General features: G+C 38.2%; 1 protein-coding gene across 3 annotated transcripts in view; it reads left to right on the top strand.

Moving 5' to 3' along the window:
- The first annotated feature begins 4,111 nt into the window (after positions 1 to 4,111).
- The window catches only part of ZDHHC21 (zinc finger DHHC-type palmitoyltransferase 21), a 35,119-nt gene continuing 16,035 nt past the window's right edge, over positions 4,112 to 23,195 (top strand). For 2 of the 3 annotated variants that reach the window (XR_010031127.1, XM_063180122.1), the window contains exons 1-7: positions 4,112 to 4,134; positions 7,069 to 7,161; positions 10,307 to 10,505; positions 11,282 to 11,380; positions 14,111 to 14,222; positions 15,150 to 15,288; positions 23,047 to 23,163. Coding sequence is in view for 2 of the 3 variants with exons in the window: in XM_063180122.1 (XP_063036192.1) it covers positions 10,352 to 10,505; positions 11,282 to 11,380; positions 14,111 to 14,222; positions 15,150 to 15,288; positions 23,047 to 23,163 (621 nt within the window). In the remaining variant the exon portion in view is untranslated. Of the gene's footprint in view, positions 4,135 to 4,356; positions 5,030 to 7,068; positions 7,162 to 10,306; positions 10,506 to 11,281; positions 11,381 to 14,110; positions 14,223 to 15,149; positions 15,289 to 23,046; positions 23,164 to 23,195 lie in introns of those variants that run through there. The other variant, XM_063180123.1, reaches the window with a different exon arrangement.

The following is a 23,195-nucleotide window of genomic DNA, read 5'->3' as shown; positions in this document are numbered from 1 at the left end:
GAAACACTGGTAATGAATTATAAATATTTTGCATTTTTGGTTGTCCTAAACCTAACTCCTTGAATATCTGTTATGTAACCACCAACTTCAGCTCACCTGAAATCATTCCCTGACAGCTGTGCACAATCCTTCTGCTCAAGTGAGAAAGAATGGGGATGAAAAGACTCTGTAGCTGGCCCCAATGCAAGAATATTGAAAAAAGGTTAACTATCCTTATTGAGAACAAAATTGTCCTGTTTAGAGCACCTCAGGCTCCATGGCATCAGCAAACTGTATTTTCACTTGAAAATTAAAATTTAACCAGAAGCTAAATACTACTACTACTACTACTACTACTACTGATTTAACAATGATAATGGCAATGATAATAACAATAATAATAACAATTATAAAAATAATTATGATAATTACAGCAATAAGAAATAAAAAAGGACAAGCCCAATGCTTCTCTAAGGGTTTTTCTGAGGCATTTTCATTTTTCCTTGTTTAACTACTGCTTTTACACCAGTCATTTAATCTGACATTCTGCTGGTGGCTGCAGCCCACAGTCAGTGTTCAAACTGAGCTGGCATGTACCTAAGCTGCCTTCTGAACAAGGCAGTATCTGCTGAAGCTTTTTCAAACTCACCTCACTGAGGAGATGTGGAACATTCAAGCAGTCTGTTGCCCTGCCTGGTGCTTAGACAGCAACTCTTGGAGGAAGAGAGTCATTAGAAGAACTAATACTAGGACATCTGCAGATGGACACTATCTGAGCAGAACTCCTACACCACCGAAGATTAAAATTAACCCCCTAAATCAGAGTGCCTGTCTACCTTAGCGCTCCCTTAATCTATCTGGGCTGCAGGATCAGGAGATTTCACCATGTCTACAATTGAGGCAGGCAGATTAGAAAATATACCTTGTCTTTGATTTTTCTGGCTATTAAGTAAAAGAGAAAATGGAGCCTGAGACACATTTTCCTTTAACATCAACAGCCTCATCCTCAATATGTCACATAGTGATATGTGGGCCACAACAGGTTTTGTTTCAGCATGCTGTTTCTCTGACACAGACTTTTTTCTACATGATGTAGATCTTCATGACTTCAAGAATTCTGCTCCCATTTTAGAGTTTACAACTGTATTCTATGTATGTTACCAAGGTTTACAAGTGAGCAGTGCAGTGCTGCTGCAGAAATGTGGTAGCAACAAATTTGTGAAGGACCCAGGAAACTGAGGACTGCTGAGAAGGCTGACTTCTCAGCTCAGTATGTATCTGTGCACAAAAAATGTCCTTCCTGCATGTGGTCAAGGGGCACAGTTGGGCTAAAAATGAATCCTGGATAACAGCCTCAAGATGGCAAGGGGCTTGTAATCTGTAAGAATCGTGGGAGTCACAGTGCACACCTCTTTCTTGCATGTGTTCCCCATAACAGAGCCTCAGCTGTTACTGCACATGGCTTGATTTTAGCAGGCTGATTTAATATTTACAGAGTGCCAATAAAATTTATAGGACGACAGCTGGTGGCTCCTGTGGTAATTTATAAACAGCAACAACAACACAACACAGACATCAGAAAATCCAAGAGGAATTCTATGCCATTGTGCAATATTCAGCATTGAAGAAGGTGAATAATTTTGCAGACTTCTAATGATCTTTCTGTAATGCATCTATATTTGATTTTATTTAAATCCATATTATGCAAAGCTAGGACTCCCATAGGTATGTTTTCCCACACAGAATATAGTTAATCACAAAGACTCATTATCTATCTATCTAGATTTGATAACCTGGCAAAAGAGTCAGATAATATCTCCAGGTCAAGACCTTTCAGTTGGGAAGTCCAGCACACAACTGCCTGCTTTTCCTCCTGCGAAGTGCTTTCTCAAAAAAAAAAAAAAAAAAAAAAAAAATTAACAAAAGGGGAATGCTGTGCTATGACTAAAAGAAAAGACCACTGCCCTTGTTCCATAACCTAGGTTTACATCCCATTCCTGAATAGAAAAAAATATAACCTGCCTGGCAGGACTACAGGTCTAAAGACTGGCCATTATCAGTGTACCACAGCAGAAATGCAAATGCTTGGTATTCAAATGGAAGACAATATTACTGACTGATTCTTTTTCATTCCGTATGAAATCACATTATTATTCTTTTCTTATATTTCCATTTTACTTCCCAAGAACATGGTTTTCTTTAAATTTCTTGATTGTTTTGTTTCGGGTTTTTTTCCCCATTGAAATGAATTCTTCAGTGAAAAATTTTCACAGCTTATTAGGTCTTTTATATATAGACATAAATATATATATATGAAATTTATCATGGAATAGAGCCAGAGGCTGTTTTTTGTTATTTTTAAATATTTATAAAAGAACAACTTCAGTTTTTCTTTTCCCCTTTGTAACAGACATATTAACGGTCCAATTAATAAGTCTATTATTTTCAGTGTTACCTGCTCCTACTGACATATACAGATTGTTCTGAAAGATTTGATTTTTTCTGACCTGATCTTCTCTGAACCTGGAACATGCTTCTTCCTTCTTCCAGACAACCTCCAGTTTCTGCTACAAATAGAGCAATTTTAGATTGAAATGTTAACAATTGCCCTGTGTAATATTTTTTTAATTTTTATTTGTCTTGTTGTTGTTGGGTTTTATTTTTTTTTTTCCCCCCGGAATAATCGTGTTATGATTAAGTTTTAGGAAGAATCTGATCAGTAATAAAAGTGAGTTTTCAGCATTGGTAGTCTTCACAACATTACTCTTCATCTATTTCATCCATCATTGTGAAGGAAAACTGCTCCAGGGTAAGAGCCCATCAATTTACAGTGGGAACTATGCCATTCAGACAGATGGGGTACCTTTAGATAGCCAAAAGATCATATATGTTCATCAGCAATGGGTGCTCGAGGCATGATTCCCAGCTGGGAACGCTGAAAATTTTGTATGTTACAAGCTGTCGGTGGCTCTTACCCAAAGGTAATCCCTTGCAGGTCTGAATTATCTTTTTAAAATGTTGACGGCTTCTGCGGACAGGTAAGGGTTCTATGTGAGCAAGGGGCACAGCACAGCAGGCGACCTGAATGTCATAAAATGTTCCAACTGGTCTGAGCTGATTGAGGGGAGAGGCAAGGATGCAAAGCACAGAATTACAAGAGTAGTTCTTCCTTCATGAGCATGAAGAAGTTGTGTTTAACAAATGGTTGTGTTTAACAAATGGTTCTTATCACTTTCATGCATTTATACACAACATGATTTGACCACGCACCACATAACCCACATTCATGCCGCTATTCTGGAAAACAGCAATAAATTTGCGGTGTCACCATCCAGCAGACTCTTTCTTGATTTAGGTGTCCCGGGAGTTGGTCTTGCTACAACCACCAATGCCAGATAACAGCAGGGTTTTGCTAGAGGTGTTGAAACTACTGGGATTCTGATGTTATCTTCATAGTCCAGAGGCATTTTTCTTCTTCATGGGTGGCTTTATGACTCTGAGAGACGAGACAGAATATAAGAGGTCCTTATCTGCAAGGTGGGGGTGCCCTCCTCCTTGCAGTGGGCTGGGGCCTTTCACTTACCCCGTGAAACCATGGTTATGCGCTATACAAGGTAATGCAAGTCTCTCTTAATGAAGCTAGTGTTATTTCATACTATTGGCTTCAAGCTATGAGGCCTAGCTGGGGCAGCTGCCAGATTCTCCCAGGAGCAGCCTGGAGACTGAGGAAGAGGCCTTGTCTGCAGGGCTCACTTTTCACAGGGATTGCAAAGGGACGCTGCAAAACTGAAAAACGGAAAAGGCTCCTGCTGACTGAAGTCTTTGCTCGGGAACGAGCAAGTGACAGCGAGCTCCAGCCTTGGGGAAATGCGGCTGGTCGGGTTTCCCACCGGGCAGGGCAGACCACCCCTCCAGAGCGGCTCCTCCAGCGCTGCACACACTCAGCACACAGACCCCTACCGTGCCGGCCGTGCGCCCGCCCCTCGCACAGGAGACCAGACGCCCACGCCCCGCGGCCGTGAGGGGGGCAGCCGGTTCGGCTCGGGCGGGTTCGAAGGGCGGCTCTGCCGGCGCCGCTCCCTCCCTGAGGGGCGCGGTCCCGCCCGCCGGGGCGCTCGGAGCGCGCACGCGCGGCTGGAGCGGCGGAAGCCCACGGTTGGTTCCGCCGCGTGCCCGGGCGGGGGGCGGCGCGCGCGACCCCCGCTGGCCCGGGAGCGGCGCCGCGGGCGGGGCGGGGCGGGCCGGGCCGGGCCGGGCGGGAGGGAGGGAGGGGCGGGGCGGCGGCACCGGCAGCCCCTCGGGCACGGCCCCGCCACGGCGGGCATGCTCCTGCTTCCTCCATCCTGCACCTCCTGCTCCTGGGCTTCCTCCATCGCTGCACCTCCCCTCCAGCGTTGCTGTTGTCTGTGCAGGGAGTTGGGTAGGGAAGCCCTGGGCAGAACTGCCGGGTATCTCCCCAGCTGTGAAGTGAGGAAATGATGCCGTCGCTTTTATGCAGGTCCAGGGTGCTGGTTGCCCTGTAAAGCAGGAGGAGGGTGTTCGGTGATACTGAGGTGGTAGTAGGAGAGGCACGAGGTTTGATTAGCTGTGTGTTCAGCGGCGCGGCGCGGCGCAAGGAAATGCAATGGCCTTGGCGTCCCTGGGTTTCGCACTTTCATTTCCCGGCTCTCGCAGTTAAGTGAGATGATACAGCAGGTCTTCGCCTCAGACTGATGATCCAAACAGTAATGGTCTTATAGTAACGTGCATTATCTGTCTACAAGTGGCTGTTTGGTCAGCAGTGGGTGAAGATAGATTTGATGGGCTTGTGATAAAGAGGGTTAGGTGTGCGTATGTGAATGTCAAGCCACATCCCTGTCCAAGCCCAAGTGACATTTTTTATAGATGAAGTAGTTGTTTACAGGTATGCTTTGCTAGATCCTGTCAATGAGAAGTAACTGGGTGGGAATGTCTTGCCTACCTCAACAAACCTGTCAACAGCCACCTAGCAGCTGCTTTGTGCCAAGGTCTCTGCTGCAACCATCCATTCTATAAACACGAGAAATGCCAGGTGTGTGGGGGTTTGTCATAGCACAAATATGCTGTTGCTTATGTTACCTGGTCATTCAGATACCTATTCTGTTTTGTTAAACGTAAGTGTTGCAAGAAGCTTAATGGCAGTTCTATTCTGACACGTGACATCCTTAAAATCTGGTTTGTAAAATAAATTCAGTTGATTGGTTCAAGTCCACCTTGTTTATTCCCATTAAAGTGTATTTTTTGTTTTAGTGTCACTAATCTTTGGCAGTAATTATTTAGATTTCAGGAAGGTCACTGGTGTGAAAATGCAGCGGGATCCAGAAATTAGGGAGGTCTGTTGATTGTTGTTGTCTTGCCCTAGTTATCACAAATATTATGAGAAGTGGGCTCTCTTGTGTTTCTACTCTCTGTTCTTTTTTCTGACTTGCTTAGGATACAGCCTTTTTAGAAAGTGATGTTTCTTCTTTCTTCCACTCTCAAAATATGTATTATGGTGCATAGTATTGTTCAGTTTGTGTGGAGTCTTAAAATTGTCTTTCATGGCAAGCAATACAATGTTACTGATCTGTGTTGTTCTGTACTTGTTTAAAGACTTGTGAAAAAAGTCCTTAAAAGAAGTCCTTGACTTCTGCAAGTCAAATTTCGGAAGTCATACTTTTCTTAAGAAGCAGGGCTACAGTGAGGCACAGTTTCTAGTTGTGTATCAGTGCAACACCCATGAATGCACGAGAAACAGGATGTCCCCAGAGCTGACTGTTGTGCTTCTTAGGCTGAGAAATTGAGTACTGCTCTTATTGGGTGTATTTATGAAATACACCCAAATGTTTTGGGACATTCTTGATGCAAAATGGTATACTTTTTATTTTTCTAAGGTTGCATTCAAATGAGTCTATTAAAGCAATTTATATTTTACCTTAACATTTCTGGTTAGCACAAAACTTTCTCATTTCTTGACTTTTTACCTTCCTTACTCATTCTGTGGTCTTAGTATTCTGTGGATGTCACATGAAGAGTCATATTGCAGGTGATTGTAGTGAACAAAATACTGAGTTTATGATATCATTGATGGAACTGCGCAGAAAGAAAAGGGTTAGGGAAAAATGCTGCCCACGCATCCTGTAATAAAGGTATTTTTTTTTGGAAAGGCAAGAAAATTCCCCATAATGTAGGGAAGACTCAGTCATGTTTTAGTGCAGCTGAAGTTTTCATAGGCACAGCTCCTGTTGGCTTTCAAATTATTTGTATTTGAGTTATTTATTTAGAAGAAATAGCTATAAGTTAGGGCACAAGGGAAGAAAACCACAAAAGCTCTAACATTACTGCTCTGTATTTTCTCCTAAACTATTTAATTGGAAAATTACTTTGCTTGGAGAATTTCATTGCTTGTGTGAATCCTGAATGTATGCAGATATAAATCACTTAATTGTTTCTCTCCATTTATTTGTTGTTAACCTTCTCATAGAGCTTTTTCTTTGCATATTGTAGTTTTTCTGATCAGAAATTATGAATTTTGAAGAACAAAATTATATGAGATCAGTCATCTCTTTCTTTTGGCACTGTATTTGAAAGAGTAATACATTCACTTTGTTTGTGATTTAAATTTTAATCTAGTACTTCCTTCCTCGTTATGAGATTTTGAAGCTCTTACTTTTTCTTTATTCCTCACACTTTATATATTTATGTATGGTACATAAACCAAGGGAAAGAGGGGAAAAAATCACTTTGCCAGAGTAAGTCAATATATTGACATCATTTATTTGCTATTGCTGCTGAAGTATAATGAAAGAGATAAAACTTAATTTACGATTATAGGAAACAGGAAACAAATGTGTTTAACTGAAACAGATTGGCGGTACTGCTGTTTTACACAGACATTTCTCTTTTTAAAAAATATTAGACTTTTGAAATGGCCTAGAACTGAGATTTGAGAAATTCTAGTTAGAATTAACGTGTTTGTTTGGAGACAGCTCTACTCAGTAAAGTGGGGTTTGTAAACCAAAATAGAAAGTAACCTGTTACATGCTGCCTTTCAAACAAATGATAATGGTTGTTTGCATATCACACTTTCAGGAGATAGAGAAGACAGATGAAAAATCACCCTGTCTTGAGAGTGACGTCTGCATTTGTGTAGTTCTTGCTTAATTCTGGATTTTGCCATCCAAGGTATGGTATTGAGCATGGCTGAGGTTTGTTTTGGTTTTCTAATTATAAAAGTGAATATGGTCATGCAGGCAAAAGTAAGTTACTTAGAGATAAAAATTTGGGATGTATTTTCTTGATAGGCATTCTTACTGTTTTCTCCTGAATCCCTCTCACTGCTTATTGCTCACACATGGTACAAGTAGGTCACTCAGGAGCAAGTATTTCATTAATTATATCTCTGTTTTGTTTGTTGTGCTGTTATTCTGAGGAAGTGCTGTGAAGTCATGGAATCTCTGCTGCTCTAGTAAGATGGAAAACAGATGGATTCCTCAGTGGTCAGCAGTGTTTCTAGCTGCATTTGGGTTTTTGGCATCTATATTTCTGTTAGTCTGCATGATTTTCCCTTTGTAAATTCATGGTAGTTACTCCCAGTCCCCTTCTTGTCCTTCATGCGTTTGAAAGTAGTTTCCAGGATTGTTTCCTTCACCTTCCCAGGGACCAGAGTGAGGCTAGTAGGCCTTTAGTTGCCTGGCTCCTCCTTCTTGTCCTTGAAAACAGGATTTTCATTGACACTTGTTTCCTTGAGTCTTCTGGAATGTTACCCATCAGCATAAAACTTCCAAACTTAGTTGAGAATGACTTCACAATGACAAAACCAGCTCTCTCAGCGCTCAGATTGGCACCTCAGCAGGTCACATGGAAGTGACAGGTCCAGTTCACTTACAAATTTGTTAATCTGATCCTCCCTCACTCAGAGTAAGTGTTTTGTTTTCTACACTTTCCCATGGGTCTCAGGGACCTGGAATTCCAGAAGGCAGGTCTTAACCATGAAAGAGCAAAATAAACAAGGTGCTTTGACATTTTTGTATGATTTTGATACTTTTGGCAGCAGGCTGGCATTTCCTCTCTAGCCTTCGTTATGCTGCTCATGAACCTGTACAAATCTCTCTCGGAATTTCATATCTCTCACCAGATTCAGCTCTAGGAGGACCTTGGTTTTCCCAATTCTATCCTACTGCACCTAAGTGGTGTTCCTGTGTCAGTTGTGCATGCACACTTGGTGCAGTCCCACTTCGCCATGGTTTGGTTGGTTATAAGATCTCTGTTTTCCCCATCATCCTGCATCCTTTGCTTGTGAAATGTGACCACCAACTTCCTCTATAATCTTTCTTTGTTTAAGCATTCGCCAAGCTGATTAACCAGCCTCTTGGCAAAGATGCTCTCACCCATGTAATTTCAGGTGGGTCTTGTTCCCCTTCACCCTCAGTGTTTGAGCCTTATAGGAGGTTCTATGGATGTAAATGCTGCACAATCACTTGCTCATTTGCAGGATCTGTCTGCTTCTCCTCAAGTTCTTCCCCTTCATCAGCAGCATGAATGAGATACCACTTGTCCACTAGACTTTGGCCAACATCCTATTAACTGTGTAGTCATGCTTGGTAAACTCCTGGTCTTCCCTGGCTGTGTCCATGGTGCCTGAATGGAAGAGCAGCTAAGGGTAATAGACTGAGGGCCAGACTGCTACCAGCCTCTGTAGCAGTCAGTCTGTGGTATCCAGGACCCGTGCTCCTGGCAAGCAGCATACTTTGCCAGGTGACACGTTGGGCCAGCAGGGGTGTCTTTGTCCCAGAAGCAGGGACCCATTGCTGTTCCTTACCCCGTGCTGTTCCTCATACCCAGTATGGATGCTGCTGCAGGACTCAGGCACAGATGGCTCAGAGGATTTCTTGGAGAGAGCTTGCTGTCCATGTGTGCTGCCAGGGCTCAGAACCTGCTCTGTAGATCAGAGCTGCAGGCAGAACAGGAGCTGTCCTCCTGGTGCTGGAGCTCAGAGGCTTGACATGTCTGGCTTGACAAGCTGAGACTCTATTTGCTTCTCCTCTTGTGGTGGGGGTTTCTGTGGCTGCAAGAACTTGGTGGGGATCTGTATGATACTTGAATGGGAACACTGTTACATTAGAAAATAACAAGCAAAGGGTGATTGTAAATAACACAAAGGAGAAGTGTGGAAAAATGGCAGCTTGTTTGAGCCTGATTTTGATTAGACATCTAAAAGAAGAAGAAAGGAAGACAGTGATTTTTGTGAATAGTATTAAGTAAATTTTGAATGCATTTGAGGACAGTCAAAAGTGAAATAAGTAAGCAAAACCCTTGGAAACAGAGATGTTTGATAAACAAAATTTTAGTGGAACAAGTAGGAGCTGAAAGGAATGGAAAGAAACCATCAGAAATGGAACAAGATTCCTGAAGCCCAGAAACTGGGCAAACTAACGGGTAAGAGAGTAGATTGGGATTATATGTGCATTGCAGTAATAAAATATGTGTATGAAAGTAGTCTGACAAAAAATAACAGTAATAATCCCTTCCGTCATAGTTGTGCTGGATAGTGGTTAGGACTTAGTGCTGTGTTATTGAGATTGGTTTATGAAGTTCAGAAGTTCACATTGTAGGACTTGGTGAGGTTTCTGCAGTCTAAGACCAAAAGGAAATCAGCCCACTAAAGTGTAAAGATGGAAACCTTGATGTTTTAAATGTGATTAATAGAAAATGTTCTATTGTGTGATATTTTTAATAATCTGTGTGAAAGATGTCAGGGTAATTACTCCTTTCTCCTTTGGTTTGCTGTTAATGTCACGAAGGACATTAACAGTTTTTTAAGCGAGGAAACCCTGAATTCTTAGTGATACTTTTGACTATTGTAGCATAAAATCTTTAAGAAAACAACCATGAAATACAGGGGAGACTGCAATAGATAGGTGGGGTGAATCTTTGTGGAACATAAATAATTCCCTATATTTTTTACTTGCTTTACAACCTTTTTACTTAGATGGAAGAGTTTTCTTTGCTGCTGCCACCTGACTGACAGTTGCTGTTTTACCTATTGCTTAATAGTTTTCCCAGGTAGTGGTTTTACTTGCATCTTGGTGATAAATGTTGCTTCTTGGCCAATATATGTAATTAATGAATTCATAAAATGTTTTGCATGGTGCTCAAAAAATGTATGTGAAATGTTTTTTAAGTTTTTATGTAATTCCTTAAATCAACAGTTGATAGGTTTTTTTCTTTCTTACTTGAATGTACAAATTTGAATGTATGAACTGTATAGGTTGCACTATACTACTTAATTTACTCTTTTTAAAAAAAAATATTTTTTATTTATCTCTAGGATTATTGTCTTGGGTCGTGACAATTTATTATCTGTTTACGTTCAATGGGGCTACGGATTCACTTTGTGGTTGACCCTCAGGGTTGGTGCTGCATGGGCCTAATTATCTTTGTCTGGCTATACAATACAATCTTCATCCCAAAGGTCATCCTTTTTCCTCATTATGAAGAGGGAAATATTTCAGTTGTGGCAGTTTTGTGTAAGTAATTTTAACTTTTTTCTACTACTAAAATAATGCTTCTACTTAATGTACATTAAAAAAAATCCTATCAGAAAATAAAAATTAGGGTGAAAGTAAAGACAAAAGGTAAGATAAAGGGTAAATGTAGTGGATGTGTGTTATGTTTTTGTGTTCTGAGAAGCTGCAGCACTTTATTTTGGGGGTGCTGTTGTAGAACTTGTTTTTGTGGAAACTGGTGAAAAGGCTGAATGTAGCTTTCAGGTCCTGTACTTAGAACTTGTTGACAGGATTTCAGGTTCACATCTGTGAGTGCCTGTCAGAATTTGGTGCAATAGTAGTGATGACTGGCAACAAGCTAAATTTTGTTAATTTTGTCATATGTCCCTGTGTGGGTTAGCTCATACAGGTTTGGCTCATAGGTTTGCTGGGGAAAAGTCTTGAATTATGGCTGGAAGAAACTTGAAGGTGAAGATGCACTGTTGGGTATATCTTCCATATGGAGGCTTTGAGGTGTGATATGATTGGTGTTTGTGTGGTAAGATGATGGAGGAATTTCTGAAAAACAGTAGTATGGTCAAAGTAGCACCTGCTGGTGCTATCAGAACTGTTTACTGCTTTTTTCACTCTATTTACTGGGGAGTTCCTAATGTTGTGTACTTAATATCAAAAATATATCGGGAATTGAATGAGGAGGCTGAGTGTTTTCCAGCTCAATTCTGGAGCATCTGTATTTTTTGATACAGTGTACTTTGCATGTATGAAAAAGTCTAACAAATGCTTATTTATTTTTTTAGGTTATTACTTCTGCTCATTGTTTTGTATAGCTTCATTATTTAGAGCCTCAGTAGCAGATCCAGGAAAACTACCTGAAAATCCAGAAATACCAATTACAGGTACATTAACTTGATTCTGTATAATTGAATGAAAGTTATTTTAATAGCCTCAAAATAATTAGGAATAAATTTGTGTTTGTGAGACTTACTGGAAACCATGATCTCCTTGCTGAATAAAGTTACTATGTCACTGTTTTAAAGTTGTAAATTTCTAGCACTTTTCCTTGTGTAGTTTCAAAACTTCTTTTTCTTAAACTTGTATTCTACCAGAAATTCTACCATTCTTCAGTTATGTAGGACCTTCTGCTAGAAAATTTTTCCACGGGCAGATTTTTTTTTTGCATTCTAGACATTCAAACATTATGCGTATACTACTAACTTAATAATATTTAATGAAAAATGTTTATAGATAGCTAGCTATTTTAATTCTATATCTTTGGTCTTAGTAAATTTATATGATGTTGAAAATGGTGTTGGCAAGGTAGTCCTATGCTGGTTTTTACCTGTGTATTTTTTGCTGGTTTTTTTTCCAGAGTCTTATGATTGTATGGGCTGTTAAAAAACCTAAACCATGGTGCTAGTTACACTGCATTTGTATAAAGTAGTGACTTAAACTTTCTGTCCTCGCAAATTTATCCCACAATTCCTGTATGGTATCCAGTGCTCCAGAAGTTGGAGGAAATTTAAAACCTTAATGATTCTCCACAGAAAAGTACAGTATTTTTATGAACTGTTGGGAGCTACTATCTAATGCATAGAGCTTTTACTTAGGAGTTTAGAATGGAGTAGGGCTGTTAAACGGCATGAGCTTTGTCACATTAACAGATAACACTTCATGAATGAAGAAAATGTGTCCCATCCAGTGAGGCTGAATGCTTCAGTCTTGTCTTCAGACATGGTGAATGCCCAGAATAAAATTCTGTTCTCTTTTCCTGATGTTACTGAAAATCTAGGGTGATGTGTTTGGAGACATGATCTTTTTAGCCTTAGTGCTGATGATATGATGTGCATGAAGTAGACAGTTTATTGTAGAAAGGAGTGTATCTCCCTGGGATTCAGATGTGTCACCACTAATTGCAAAAAATCTCATCCTAGTGTTCTTTCTGCTTCTGGCAGCTGATCCTTTGATCCAGTAAAACATCAGGTGTTTCAGACTTGGGTTCTGGAGTCAGCAGTTTTGCTGCAGTGGGAGCAATATGGATTTTGCAACCTGAGCTGGAGAATGGAGATCCTCGCTAGTTACAGACAGTTACATTTATAATGGAGTTTTCATTTACTATCAAAGTACCAGGAGCAGTGAAAATTCCCTTTGTACACAAAGAGCTTTTTCTAATGTAAGGTGTCTCTTTGCATAGATCCCCAAACTTTGGATGCTCCATTCAGTCCATACAGCAGTCATACTTAATAAGTCCTTCCGAAGGTGAAATGTTTAGGCTAGGTCATGACTTTGATATTTTGATTTGGCGCCTGATATATCAGGGTATTGTACTTTTGGAGGTAGTGCTTCAATTGTCTGGTGTGCGCTAGGCTGACAGGAGGATACATTTTTACACAGTGTAAATTGTGTTAAAAATGAGTTGGGGTGTTTCTGAACTCTTCTTGTATCTACCCTATTAGTGAGTGACACCTTTGTGACACTGGATTTATGCAAACAGATTGTAAATCAGTTTCCATCTGTCATTATTACTTGGTTAATGATCTCAGATATTGGGTTTCTTTACTTCCAGTGTCCAACTGTTATTTTGCAAGCAAGAAAGACCAGATTAGAGCTGCCTGGAGGTGTCTCAGAAGTGCTAAATATAACTTTATTTTGTTTACATTGGGACAGTGTTTTACAGTATAAAATTTCAGAATGTCCTACTGTAAATATGAAGCTTTTTTTCCCTTTTTTTCCCTCTGTCCCTGAGATATGAGAAATTTTTGTGCCTCAAAAAAGATTGTTTAGGTAGAAACAATTTGAACAGTCAAAGTATTTCTGTCATCCACCTGTTTTCCTTAAAGACAGAAAATATATGCTTTTGTGACTGGAAGTATTTCAGTGTTAATCTTATTGTTTCCCATGTGAAGATGAAATTTTTGAACATATAATTTGAATTCTGCTTTTCAAAGAATTCCTCTAATTTGGATGGTGCATTTGAGATAAATAATAGCCAAGCTGAGCAATCGTACTCCTGGTAGCTTCAGCTACTCAGTATCTCTCCATATTAGCTTTTAAAGAATCTCACATCAGTAATTTAAAAATAGTATATATTTGTATATACAACCCTAATCTCGATCTCTTTCTTTGCATGTCTTATATGTAAAATTGCATGTGGTGATATGCATGTTATTAAAATGCTTTGAGATGGAAGATGCTCCTGAAGCATTCACTGTGTGTCATCTTTTAGTTAGCTAGCAGAAGCAGTATTTCCTCAGGGGGTACTGGAACAGCAGTGAGATTGTATCCTGATTGTGTCTAGCAGATAATTTTTTTCACAGTAGAAATGTAAGGAAATAATTGAGTTAGTCTTCCTTGTCTGAGTAACAGGTTTGTTCTGTAATAATTACTTTGTAGAAATTTATAGAAAGAGAGGGCATTTTGGAGATGGAAACTGGCATAGAGTAGCAGTAATATCTTCCAGTTTAATTAAGGTCACAGTGGGAAAAAGGTTTTTATGTGGTGCTTATCCTTCTCAGATCCTAGTAAGATTTGTTTTTTTAATTAGAGTTACAAACATACAGATTTATTATGAGTACGCATTGATTAACTGAGTTTAAATCTCTCTAATGTGTCTTTACATTTTCACCTAGAGCGAGAGCATTGGGAGTTATGTAACAAGTGCAATATGATGAGACCAAAGCGTTCACACCATTGCAGTCGCTGTGGACATTGTGTGAGGAGGATGGATCACCACTGTCCATGGTAAAATCAGGACATTTCTTCTAATTATCTACTGTTTTAGTGAATCATTCTGAAATTTGTGGTCTTGACTGCTGCTCATTTTTCCTGTGTTTTTCCCCGTAGTGCTTAATCATTTAGGCATATAAAGCAAGGAAGTAATACATTTGAACTTTCCTATACCTACCAGTAAAAATCAGAGTAAGTGAAAATAAACATTTTTGAAAGAAGTTCTGAGTTATAATTTTTACAAGACAAACTGCAGAGTACAGAAATGACGCCAGGATTCTCTTACATTGGTTTAGCCATTTTTCAAACTACCTTTTTTTGTCAAGTTTTTCTACTTCAGAGAATACTACTAGTATAGTGCTTTTGTCACTCTGGTTTAGCTTGTTGTCTGTGCCAATGCTCATATGAATTTTCATCCATGTAACTTTTGATCTTGTACTTAATACAGATAGAATCCTTGTGTTTCCTTTACACTTTTCATGTTGGAATATGCAGGAGTTTCTGAGTATGGATGCCTCTATTGTCTTCTGTGCCTTTGGTTCATTTTTAAGTCATATTTCTTTGTTACTGGGTTAGCCTGTGATCGCATTTATTTTAAAACATTTGTTTGTGTTTTTGCACTCTTGTAATTTACAACCTGTGAATGTATTGAGTAGCAGAAGATAAGACATATTACTGTGAAATTTCACTGACTTTCAAAAAATAATTTTATTACTAGATTTTTACTTCAAGTTGCAGCAGTATCTTTGCTATATAAAAATACAGAGAACTGTGTCTCCTGTTCTAAGCAGTGATTTCAGTAGTGCAATCTATGCTTTAAGTTGTGGTGCAAGGGATCCAGTAGTTTTCTCCTTAAGAAATCATAAAGTTTTCTATTCACAGTATCATAACTTTGGTATTTGTATTTCTGTTTTTATATATGCATGCTTTGTTTCTCTACAGGATTAATAATTGTGTTGGTGAAGACAATCACTGGCTGTTTTTGCAGCTCTGTTTTTACACCCAGATCCTTAGTTCCTATACACTGATACTTGACTTCTGCCATTACTACTACTTTTTGCCTCTGAAAAAAGAAAACTGGGTAAGAACCTGTTTTCTCTCTGAAGGGAACAAGTAGTGTTGCAATGTAGTTTGTGTTGGCTTTTTGTTACTGCACATTTTTGGTAGCTCAGTTTCACTCTTAGTGAAGAGAGTTCAACTAGCTGTATGTTATTAAGTAAGCAAACTGATTTACAGTAAGTAACAAAATATTTTTATGAAAGGGCATATGAGTTCTTTGTGTTAAAAGCACAACATTAGTTCTCTTAGGAATATAGGAAAGGAGGGAAGAACCAATTAGCTTTCTTTGGAAGTGATTATCAGTACTGGAAAGAGTTAAGGTAACTACTTTAGATGTATTAAATTTTCCTTTTACTTTTTCCAAAGTAGATTTATGCAGAATATATAGCTATCCTAATATCATGTTTTAAATGGCTGATACTGCTTTTTTAAGAAGAAGAACACGTGATCATTCTGCTAGGGGAAAAATATACATTGGTTTTGTAGTAGTATTTTCTGTTGCTTTGAAAAGGTTGTGTGGGTTAAGGGAGAATCAAGTTTGGTTTGTTTCCTGTGGTCTAACCAACTGGAGTAGAGTAAAAAATCAAGGACTTCCTTCCCCTGTGAAACTTACATTGTAGAGCTGCTATCTGGTGCTCATTTATGCCTATTATCTGTAGTATTCAGAATATTGAAGATGGTTGCTTGAAATTTGCTCAGTGCTTGACAGTTCTTTCTTTATAAGAAAACTGTTATACTATCTTGCTTATGAAGAACTATAAGAACTTCAAGCTTAAATCTGAAATGAACTTTGTATTTGTAGTGGACTATAACAAATACAAGTACACGAAAGAGAAAAACCTAGAAAACAAGTTTAGAACATTTTCAAAATTAGGTAATGTTCCAAATGTCATACGAGAATAAGATTATCTCAGATATTACACTCTAAATTTTGGTGAGATTTTTTCCAAATACTGAAGTGCAGAAGATTTTTAAATTCTGTGTCGATGTGACATCCCAGCATGCTCTCTGCTGGCGATGTCATACTCATCTTTCCAGGCTACTGGAACCTGACCCTTCACTGTGGGTAAGGCACAAAAAAAAAATTTCCATTTTTTTGAACAACTAAAGTTTGTCATATGATTGTGTATTCTATGTTACATGAGAATTTCACTTTGTGAAAAATTCTGCTTCTGGAAAAAGATGCGACATAGTCTTCCAAGCTTCTTACTTGTTCCTGTGTCAGTCTGAACTGGGTGTGATGTTCCCATAAAAGTGTATGTGAAGATGATGTGGTAAAGGAGAGCTGAAAGTGTAGGAAGACTGTATTACTTGGTTAATCCAAAACTGATAAAAGTGCTTTATTCAAATACATAAATACCAAGTTTTTATTATGTAGAACGTTCCAAAGTTGAGGATTTTTGTAACTCGTTCTTGAAAGAAATTGTATTCTAAATGAATTTAATTATTTTTTCCATCTATATCAATACTTCCATTTAAATCATTAAAGGGATTTTAGAACTATGGAACAGAAAATAATTTGCTGTCTGCTCAGAGCACCTTTCCATAGGCACTGAAACAGACTTGTTGGCCTCTAATAGTATAACATCATGGTAGGGTATTTCCTTTTTATTGTGAATATTCCCTGAATGCATTGTTTCCTGTAATTACACTGTGTTAGGTAACATGCCAAAGTTCTGTCTGTTAGCCTTGCTTTTTAAAAGTAGTGTGAAAAGTAACCAAATTACTTGATTGAGGGTGGTCTGTGCAAGAGAGGGAAATGGAAATCATGTTTACTTCAGATACTTTACAATACCTAAGGAGGTGATGATAAATAATTATTAATAATGACAGTTCAAAAAACAAGTGTGAATATGTATACAACTTGTACTTGCCGGTATTTGAAGTTGTTTGGAGAGAGGCCTAATTTTAATGCTCCTGCTCCTTTGACAGGTGACAGGTTAGAAGGCAGAACACATATGCAACAATTATTTTAACTCATTGTAATGTGTTTCCCTGAAGAGGGGCTCAGGTTCTTGTATTTGGCTGCCTAAGTTTACAGAGAGCTGTGGAAGAAATTGCTTACTTTGCTCTGTTTTGTTACTTTCCATATGTGAACACTTCAAATGGCACTCTTCCTTTTACAAAGTGGATCTGTGCTATAGTATACAGTATTCTGTGCCCCAGAGAGGAAAAATATGTTTATACAATATAGAAAAACAGTAGACACAGCACGTCTGGGCTGTTAAGACCTTTGTTAAGTATAGTGTAACACTAAATAGTATTTAGCTTTCTCAGTTTTTCAGCTGTAGAATAGGAGAGCACACAGCGAAGTAGAGAAAACTGAAATAGTTGTCATGCTTAGTCAACATATCTGCCTGGAAAACAACACCAGAGCTCCATGAGGCAGTTTTTTTTTTAAGTGCTGCTGAGGATGTGATGCTGTATAGATTTGTGCCATGGAATAATTAGTCAGAACTATGTCTTTTTGACACCAAAGGAACAGGACTGGTGAAAAGATAGGCTTAGTAGTAGTTAGGCTTTTAGGCAAGCATTCTGCAAGATTCTTTTTATCTCCTTTGTATCTATTAAAGCTGAGATACCACAGCATTCCAGAGAGCGCCGTACCTTCAGCCTTTCACAAAAGCACAGTTCTTTGTTGAGATTTTGGCTGTAACTGGGAGCTTACATTTTCTGAATTTGCAGGGGCTAGTGTTTAGAATAGATTCAAAGAACTGGATGATTTTTTTTTCCAAAAAGCCATCTGGAATAAGCTTATTCTTGCTCATTAAAATACTTGTGAATTTTTTGGCAGTGTGCCTTCATCTACATTTTTATTCTTCAGATATAAAGTAGTACAAAACACAGAAGTTGTAGAATTAAAATTGCTTTTAGTGTTGTTGTGAAATGATAATTTTATTACAGTACTGATTAAGGCATTATGCAAATTTGGCCAGCATGTTAGTAGCTCTTTCCTAATTCGAATTTGTGGATTTTTTTTTTAAAGGGTCAAGAAAGAAAACCCCAAAAATTTTAAATTAACTATTCTGAGTAAGGGTGAAAGCTCTAAAGGTAATGGAGGAAGCTGTTTCTGTAGAGATGCAATCTTTCAGCTTCACCTCTTACTGCAGAAAATTGCTTCATAGTAGTCTTAGTTCTTGTAACATACACTGCCAGAAATTTAGGTTATGGTTGTTACCTCTGTTTGTCCAGTAGGAGGAGTGCAATTACTGCTAGAAATAAAGGAGATGATAGTTAAATTGATTATGTGGGGTGATAGCTCAAGACAAAATATATTGTTCGAATAAAATCAGCATATTAGTTCTTCTGCAGGCATTGGTGATTTGCAGAGGTTAACACAGGAATATTCTTACATCTTCATGAAAAAAATGTCAGGAAGTCTGTATATTTTAGGAAGTAGTCGGTCTTCTGAATAGTGAGATGAGAAGAATAAATACTAGACTTACCACTACATAGTTGCTCTCTCCATGGCTGTGCTGGCACAGATTCTAGATACAGCTGGTCAAATTGCAAAAGTAAATGCTTTTGGCAGTATACTTTACCTTATTTATAGAAGGCTTTTAATATTTTAAGCAAAAGGAATTCTGCTGATACATTCTGTTTGCTAGAAATTTTGCTACAATAATTGTCATAGCCAAACCTCTTAACATATAAAAACCTGGGCCCCTTTGCTCTGATTTAATTTTTTGTTCCTGTTTCTGCAATTACAAATCATTGTCTTTGCTTTGGAAAAGGATTTTTTACAGTAATATTAATATTATGCATTGACTAATATTAATGAAAATCTGGAAATATGTATCATCCAAAGTCCATTTATACTGTAAAGAGAGTCTAAAGGAAACTTTTTCTCTTTTTAAAAATGAAAAACAACAAAATTTTTCTTCTCAGCATTCTGCAAAACCAACCCAACCCTGCTGTCCTTCACTATAGTTGTAAGAACAGTACATGAATATTGAATTAAATCCTTCCTCTTTCTTTCTACAAAACCTGCAGTCTATATTTTTTAGTTTGCTTTCTGGAAAGCCTGGCTTTCTTTTGTATTATACACTATTTTTGTGATACCCAAGTTGATAGACTGACTTCATTTACCACTCCACAGACAACCAGGTTATCATGTGTTACACAAAATATTGTTCACAAAGAAAAAGAGGGCTTTTATGTATTTTCTTGTATATTAATCTCTGTGTGTGTCATATTTCAGTAAAGAATAAAGATTGAATAAATTAATCTTCCATTGTAAATGAAAAATTATGAAGATGATCTCTTCTGGAACAGATACGATAGTCCTGTGTTTCCTGCCAAAAGCTCTGTCCTTAGGACAGTATGCTGCTTTAAAGGAACTATAAATCCTTGAAAACAGTAACAGTAATGCACATAGCAGGGACTTGTTATATGTTTTAAGGGGTTTTTTTGTTGTTATTGTTGGTAGGGGACAAAGAGAGTTGAATTTGGAAGTGATGGACTACAATCTAGGTTTTTGACCTCTCTCCTGTATGATAGCATAAAGCCATGGTAGCTGTTGTTCTAGTCAGTGGTAGCATTGATTCTAGGGGTCATCTCTAGTGGTTGATGCTCACAAATGAAGATGAGGCATGTTTTCTGCTGTGGGGTTGAGGAAGTCCCTTATTTATCTGTCCCAGAGATTTTCTGTAGAATGTTTTGGTATTGTCTGTTGAGATAAAGATACCAGGTCTTGTGGTTTGTGTCCATTTTTCAACATAATCCTATAAACCTACACATGTTTTGTGACAAGTTCTTATTGTTCACATTTCTGTGCATTTTTATGGGTAACTAAGAATCCTTGCGGTTTTACTGGATGGATAGAAGTAGCAGCTAAATGGAATTTAGAAACCTTTGGAACAGGCAGCAGCCAATGGGGAGTGCTGTGTGGTGTGGTGTAGAAGTAGAAAAGCAGTGGCAGCAACCCGTGTGAACATGAAGTTTTGGCAGACCTCTTAGGTTGTGGAGCTGACATAAAGAAGATTAGAAAGAGGCTATGTGAAGGAAAGCTCTCATGTTGTTAAGAATATGCTTTTAGCATCTTTGCCAAGGCCATATATGACAGCCAGCCTGGCGCAATGTGGAAAAAAGCTGCTGTGGAGCAAAACCCTGTTGTGCTATGATAGTTGAATGTTCATGCACTGGTGATGTCAGCTATCTGTGTGTATGCTTGATGGCTCAGTCTGTACAGTTCTTTCTGTTAGCAGAAGTAGCCTGCACCGCAAACTCCAAAATCACACTAAGTCAGTACTCACACTGCACTGATATTGGTGAATACTGTTGAACAAGAGGATCTGTTCAAAACACATTGAAAGAGGGATTGGTTGATTATTGACTAGTTTTGATTAGTTATAGTTTTGATTGGCTTTCTCATCTGAAAAAGAGTTACTGTCTAAGTTTTAAAAAGGGATAATAAAACCAACTTGCATTGAGCTTTCATGCAAAGCTGCAGCATCCTGAGTACGTTATTATTATTATTATTATTATTATTATTATTATTATTATTATTATTATTATTATTATTATTATTATTACTTTTTTAAATGGTCTTTTCTTCTGTTTTCATGGAGGTAAATATTTCTGTTCCCATGTAGAATTGTGTAAATCATTCTATTATTAAAGTCTGATTACCAAAAAGCTCAGTTACTGCATATACTTTGGTTTTCTGTAGAAAAATGTTGTTCTGTCTGTAGAGATTTGAGTGCCCAGTATTGATTTCCAGTTCATAATTGCTTAGGAATTAATTTGCTAGGGATGTGGAAGAAGAGAGAGGGCCTATGGGGGGATTATAGGAGTATGGAAGGGAATGCAGGGATACAACAAGGAAAGGCAAGGCCCATTGGAATGAAGTCTGTTGAGGGGTATCAAGGACCACAAGAAAAGCATCTACAAGTATATCAGCAACAAAACAAGGATTAGAAAGATCCCCACCAATGTGGAGATGCTGCTGAATTTAGATGGGTAACCTGGTGACAGAAGACACAAAGAGGGCAAAGTGGATTACTGCTTTGCCTCAGACTTCACTGCTGTGGCCATCCTTCAGGAATCCCAGACCCTGGAGGCAAGAGAGGAAGGTTGGAGAAAAGAATACTTGCCCTTGGCCACTGCAGGTTTGTTTAGAGATTGGCTAGGCAGACAAAACCACAAATCCATGGGCCAGATGGGTTGCACACACAGTGCTGAGGGAGCTGGCAGATGTTGTTGCTAAGCCCACTCTGCATCTTCTTTGAAAAATAATGAAGAAGTACAACTAGTAGAAGTTGTGTCTTACCTTGCTTTTCTTTAAAGCTTTCATTAGCTAATGGAAAGAGAAATAAAGAACAGTGTGACTGCTTTTATTTTGAGTTGATTTATCTTTGAATTAACTCATTCAATGAGTAAGAAGCATTAAAAGAAATGGAAATTAGTCTATTTTCTACAGCAGCAAGAAAGGCCAGTATAAACAAGTGAGGGGAGAGGGCATGAACCATTACCATAGTTCAGAAATTACTGTTGGGGATTGTTTTTTGTTTTTGCTGCTTAACTAGTGCTTTCTGCCTGTTCATTAAATACTGACTTTCTTCACAGCTTTAGTAGGCAGTTTAAACTTTTTTCCTGGGTCTATATTTTGAATCTTCATGGAAATTACTTAAATGAAAAAATAGATTTTTTTCTTTTTGCTAAACATAGATTTTTTTCTATTTTTTCTTTTTGCTAAACATTAACTATTCTCTGTATAATGAAAACCCAGTATCCCTCTTCCTCAAGTTCTAGTGGTTGAACATAAACGGGGGGGGGGGGGGGGGGTTTTTGGTTGGTTAGGGGTTTTTTTTGTTTTGTTTCATTTTTTCGTTCAGTTCTCTTCTATATTCTGGTTGTAATATAAAGTTCACTTGAAAAGGTTTAATACTTTCCTGCCATGATCTAACTTCTGTAAAAAACCGATGTGTGTATTCGAACAACAGCTCTGAGAACATAAATATAACTTAAAAGTAAGAGAATGGGGTCTGAAATCACAGTACACCTAATGCCACGTAAAAATGTTCTTCTGTGATAAAAATAAGATGCTCTATCCTTTGAAGATATTACATAACATTCTGTAATACTTTTTATATTTTCTGCTGGTTGAGAATAGACTTTCCAATGCAGCTGATTGGATACATCCATATTTCTGTGTGCCCTGAAGCATCTGTACTGTTCATCCTTATCCAAAGTCGCAGCAATCCAACTCAGGCCAAAATTTAAAAATTGGAGATAAGTTTATATTGGATAATAGATAGCACCACAGTAAGAACCATCTGGTAGGGGGTACTTGGACTTTATGGGTACAATCTTCAAATGTCAATCTTGGAATGTTTGTTTTCTTTCAGAAGAGGTGATGTAAAAATGAAATGAGCTGTGCCTGGTAGCCGAGTTATAATAAACCAGACCATTTAACAGGAGTAGTTTTCCTGTATTATATGGCTTGTTTGTAGTAGTTTGGCACAGTTTGAGATGGAAGATTCAGAAATAATCCGTTTGAGCTTGATCTATTTCCAAAACCTTTACTACTTGAAAGAGTTTTTTTAACAGTCTGGCAACATAAACCCCCAACTGTTAACATGTATAAAGAAAATATGACTGGTTTCTGCTTTTAAAACATAAATAGACCAATGATGTGCGATGTAGCTCAGAATCCAATATTTGCCTTCAGCTTTAAGGCTTTGAGAGCACCTCTTACAGCTTATTTCCGCTTGGTTCAAAGACTTTAATTAATTTGTAACTAAATTAAAGTCTCTCTCTTCTTTTTGTCTTGTTCTAGGATGTGTTTGTATTTAGACATGAACTTGCTCTCCTAAGAATATCTGCCTTCATGGGTCTAATAATATTAGGTGGAATAAGTCGACTCTTTTACACTCAGCTAATGGGTATTTTCACTGTAAGTATCTAATTTGAGAAGTATATGTTAGT

The sequence above is a fragment of the Melospiza melodia genome, chromosome Z (genome assembly GCF_035770615.1).
Source record: "Melospiza melodia melodia isolate bMelMel2 chromosome Z, bMelMel2.pri, whole genome shotgun sequence".
NCBI classification, from domain to species: domain Eukaryota; kingdom Metazoa; phylum Chordata; class Aves; order Passeriformes; family Passerellidae; genus Melospiza; species Melospiza melodia.
This window is presented reverse-complemented; position numbering and strand designations above follow the sequence as displayed.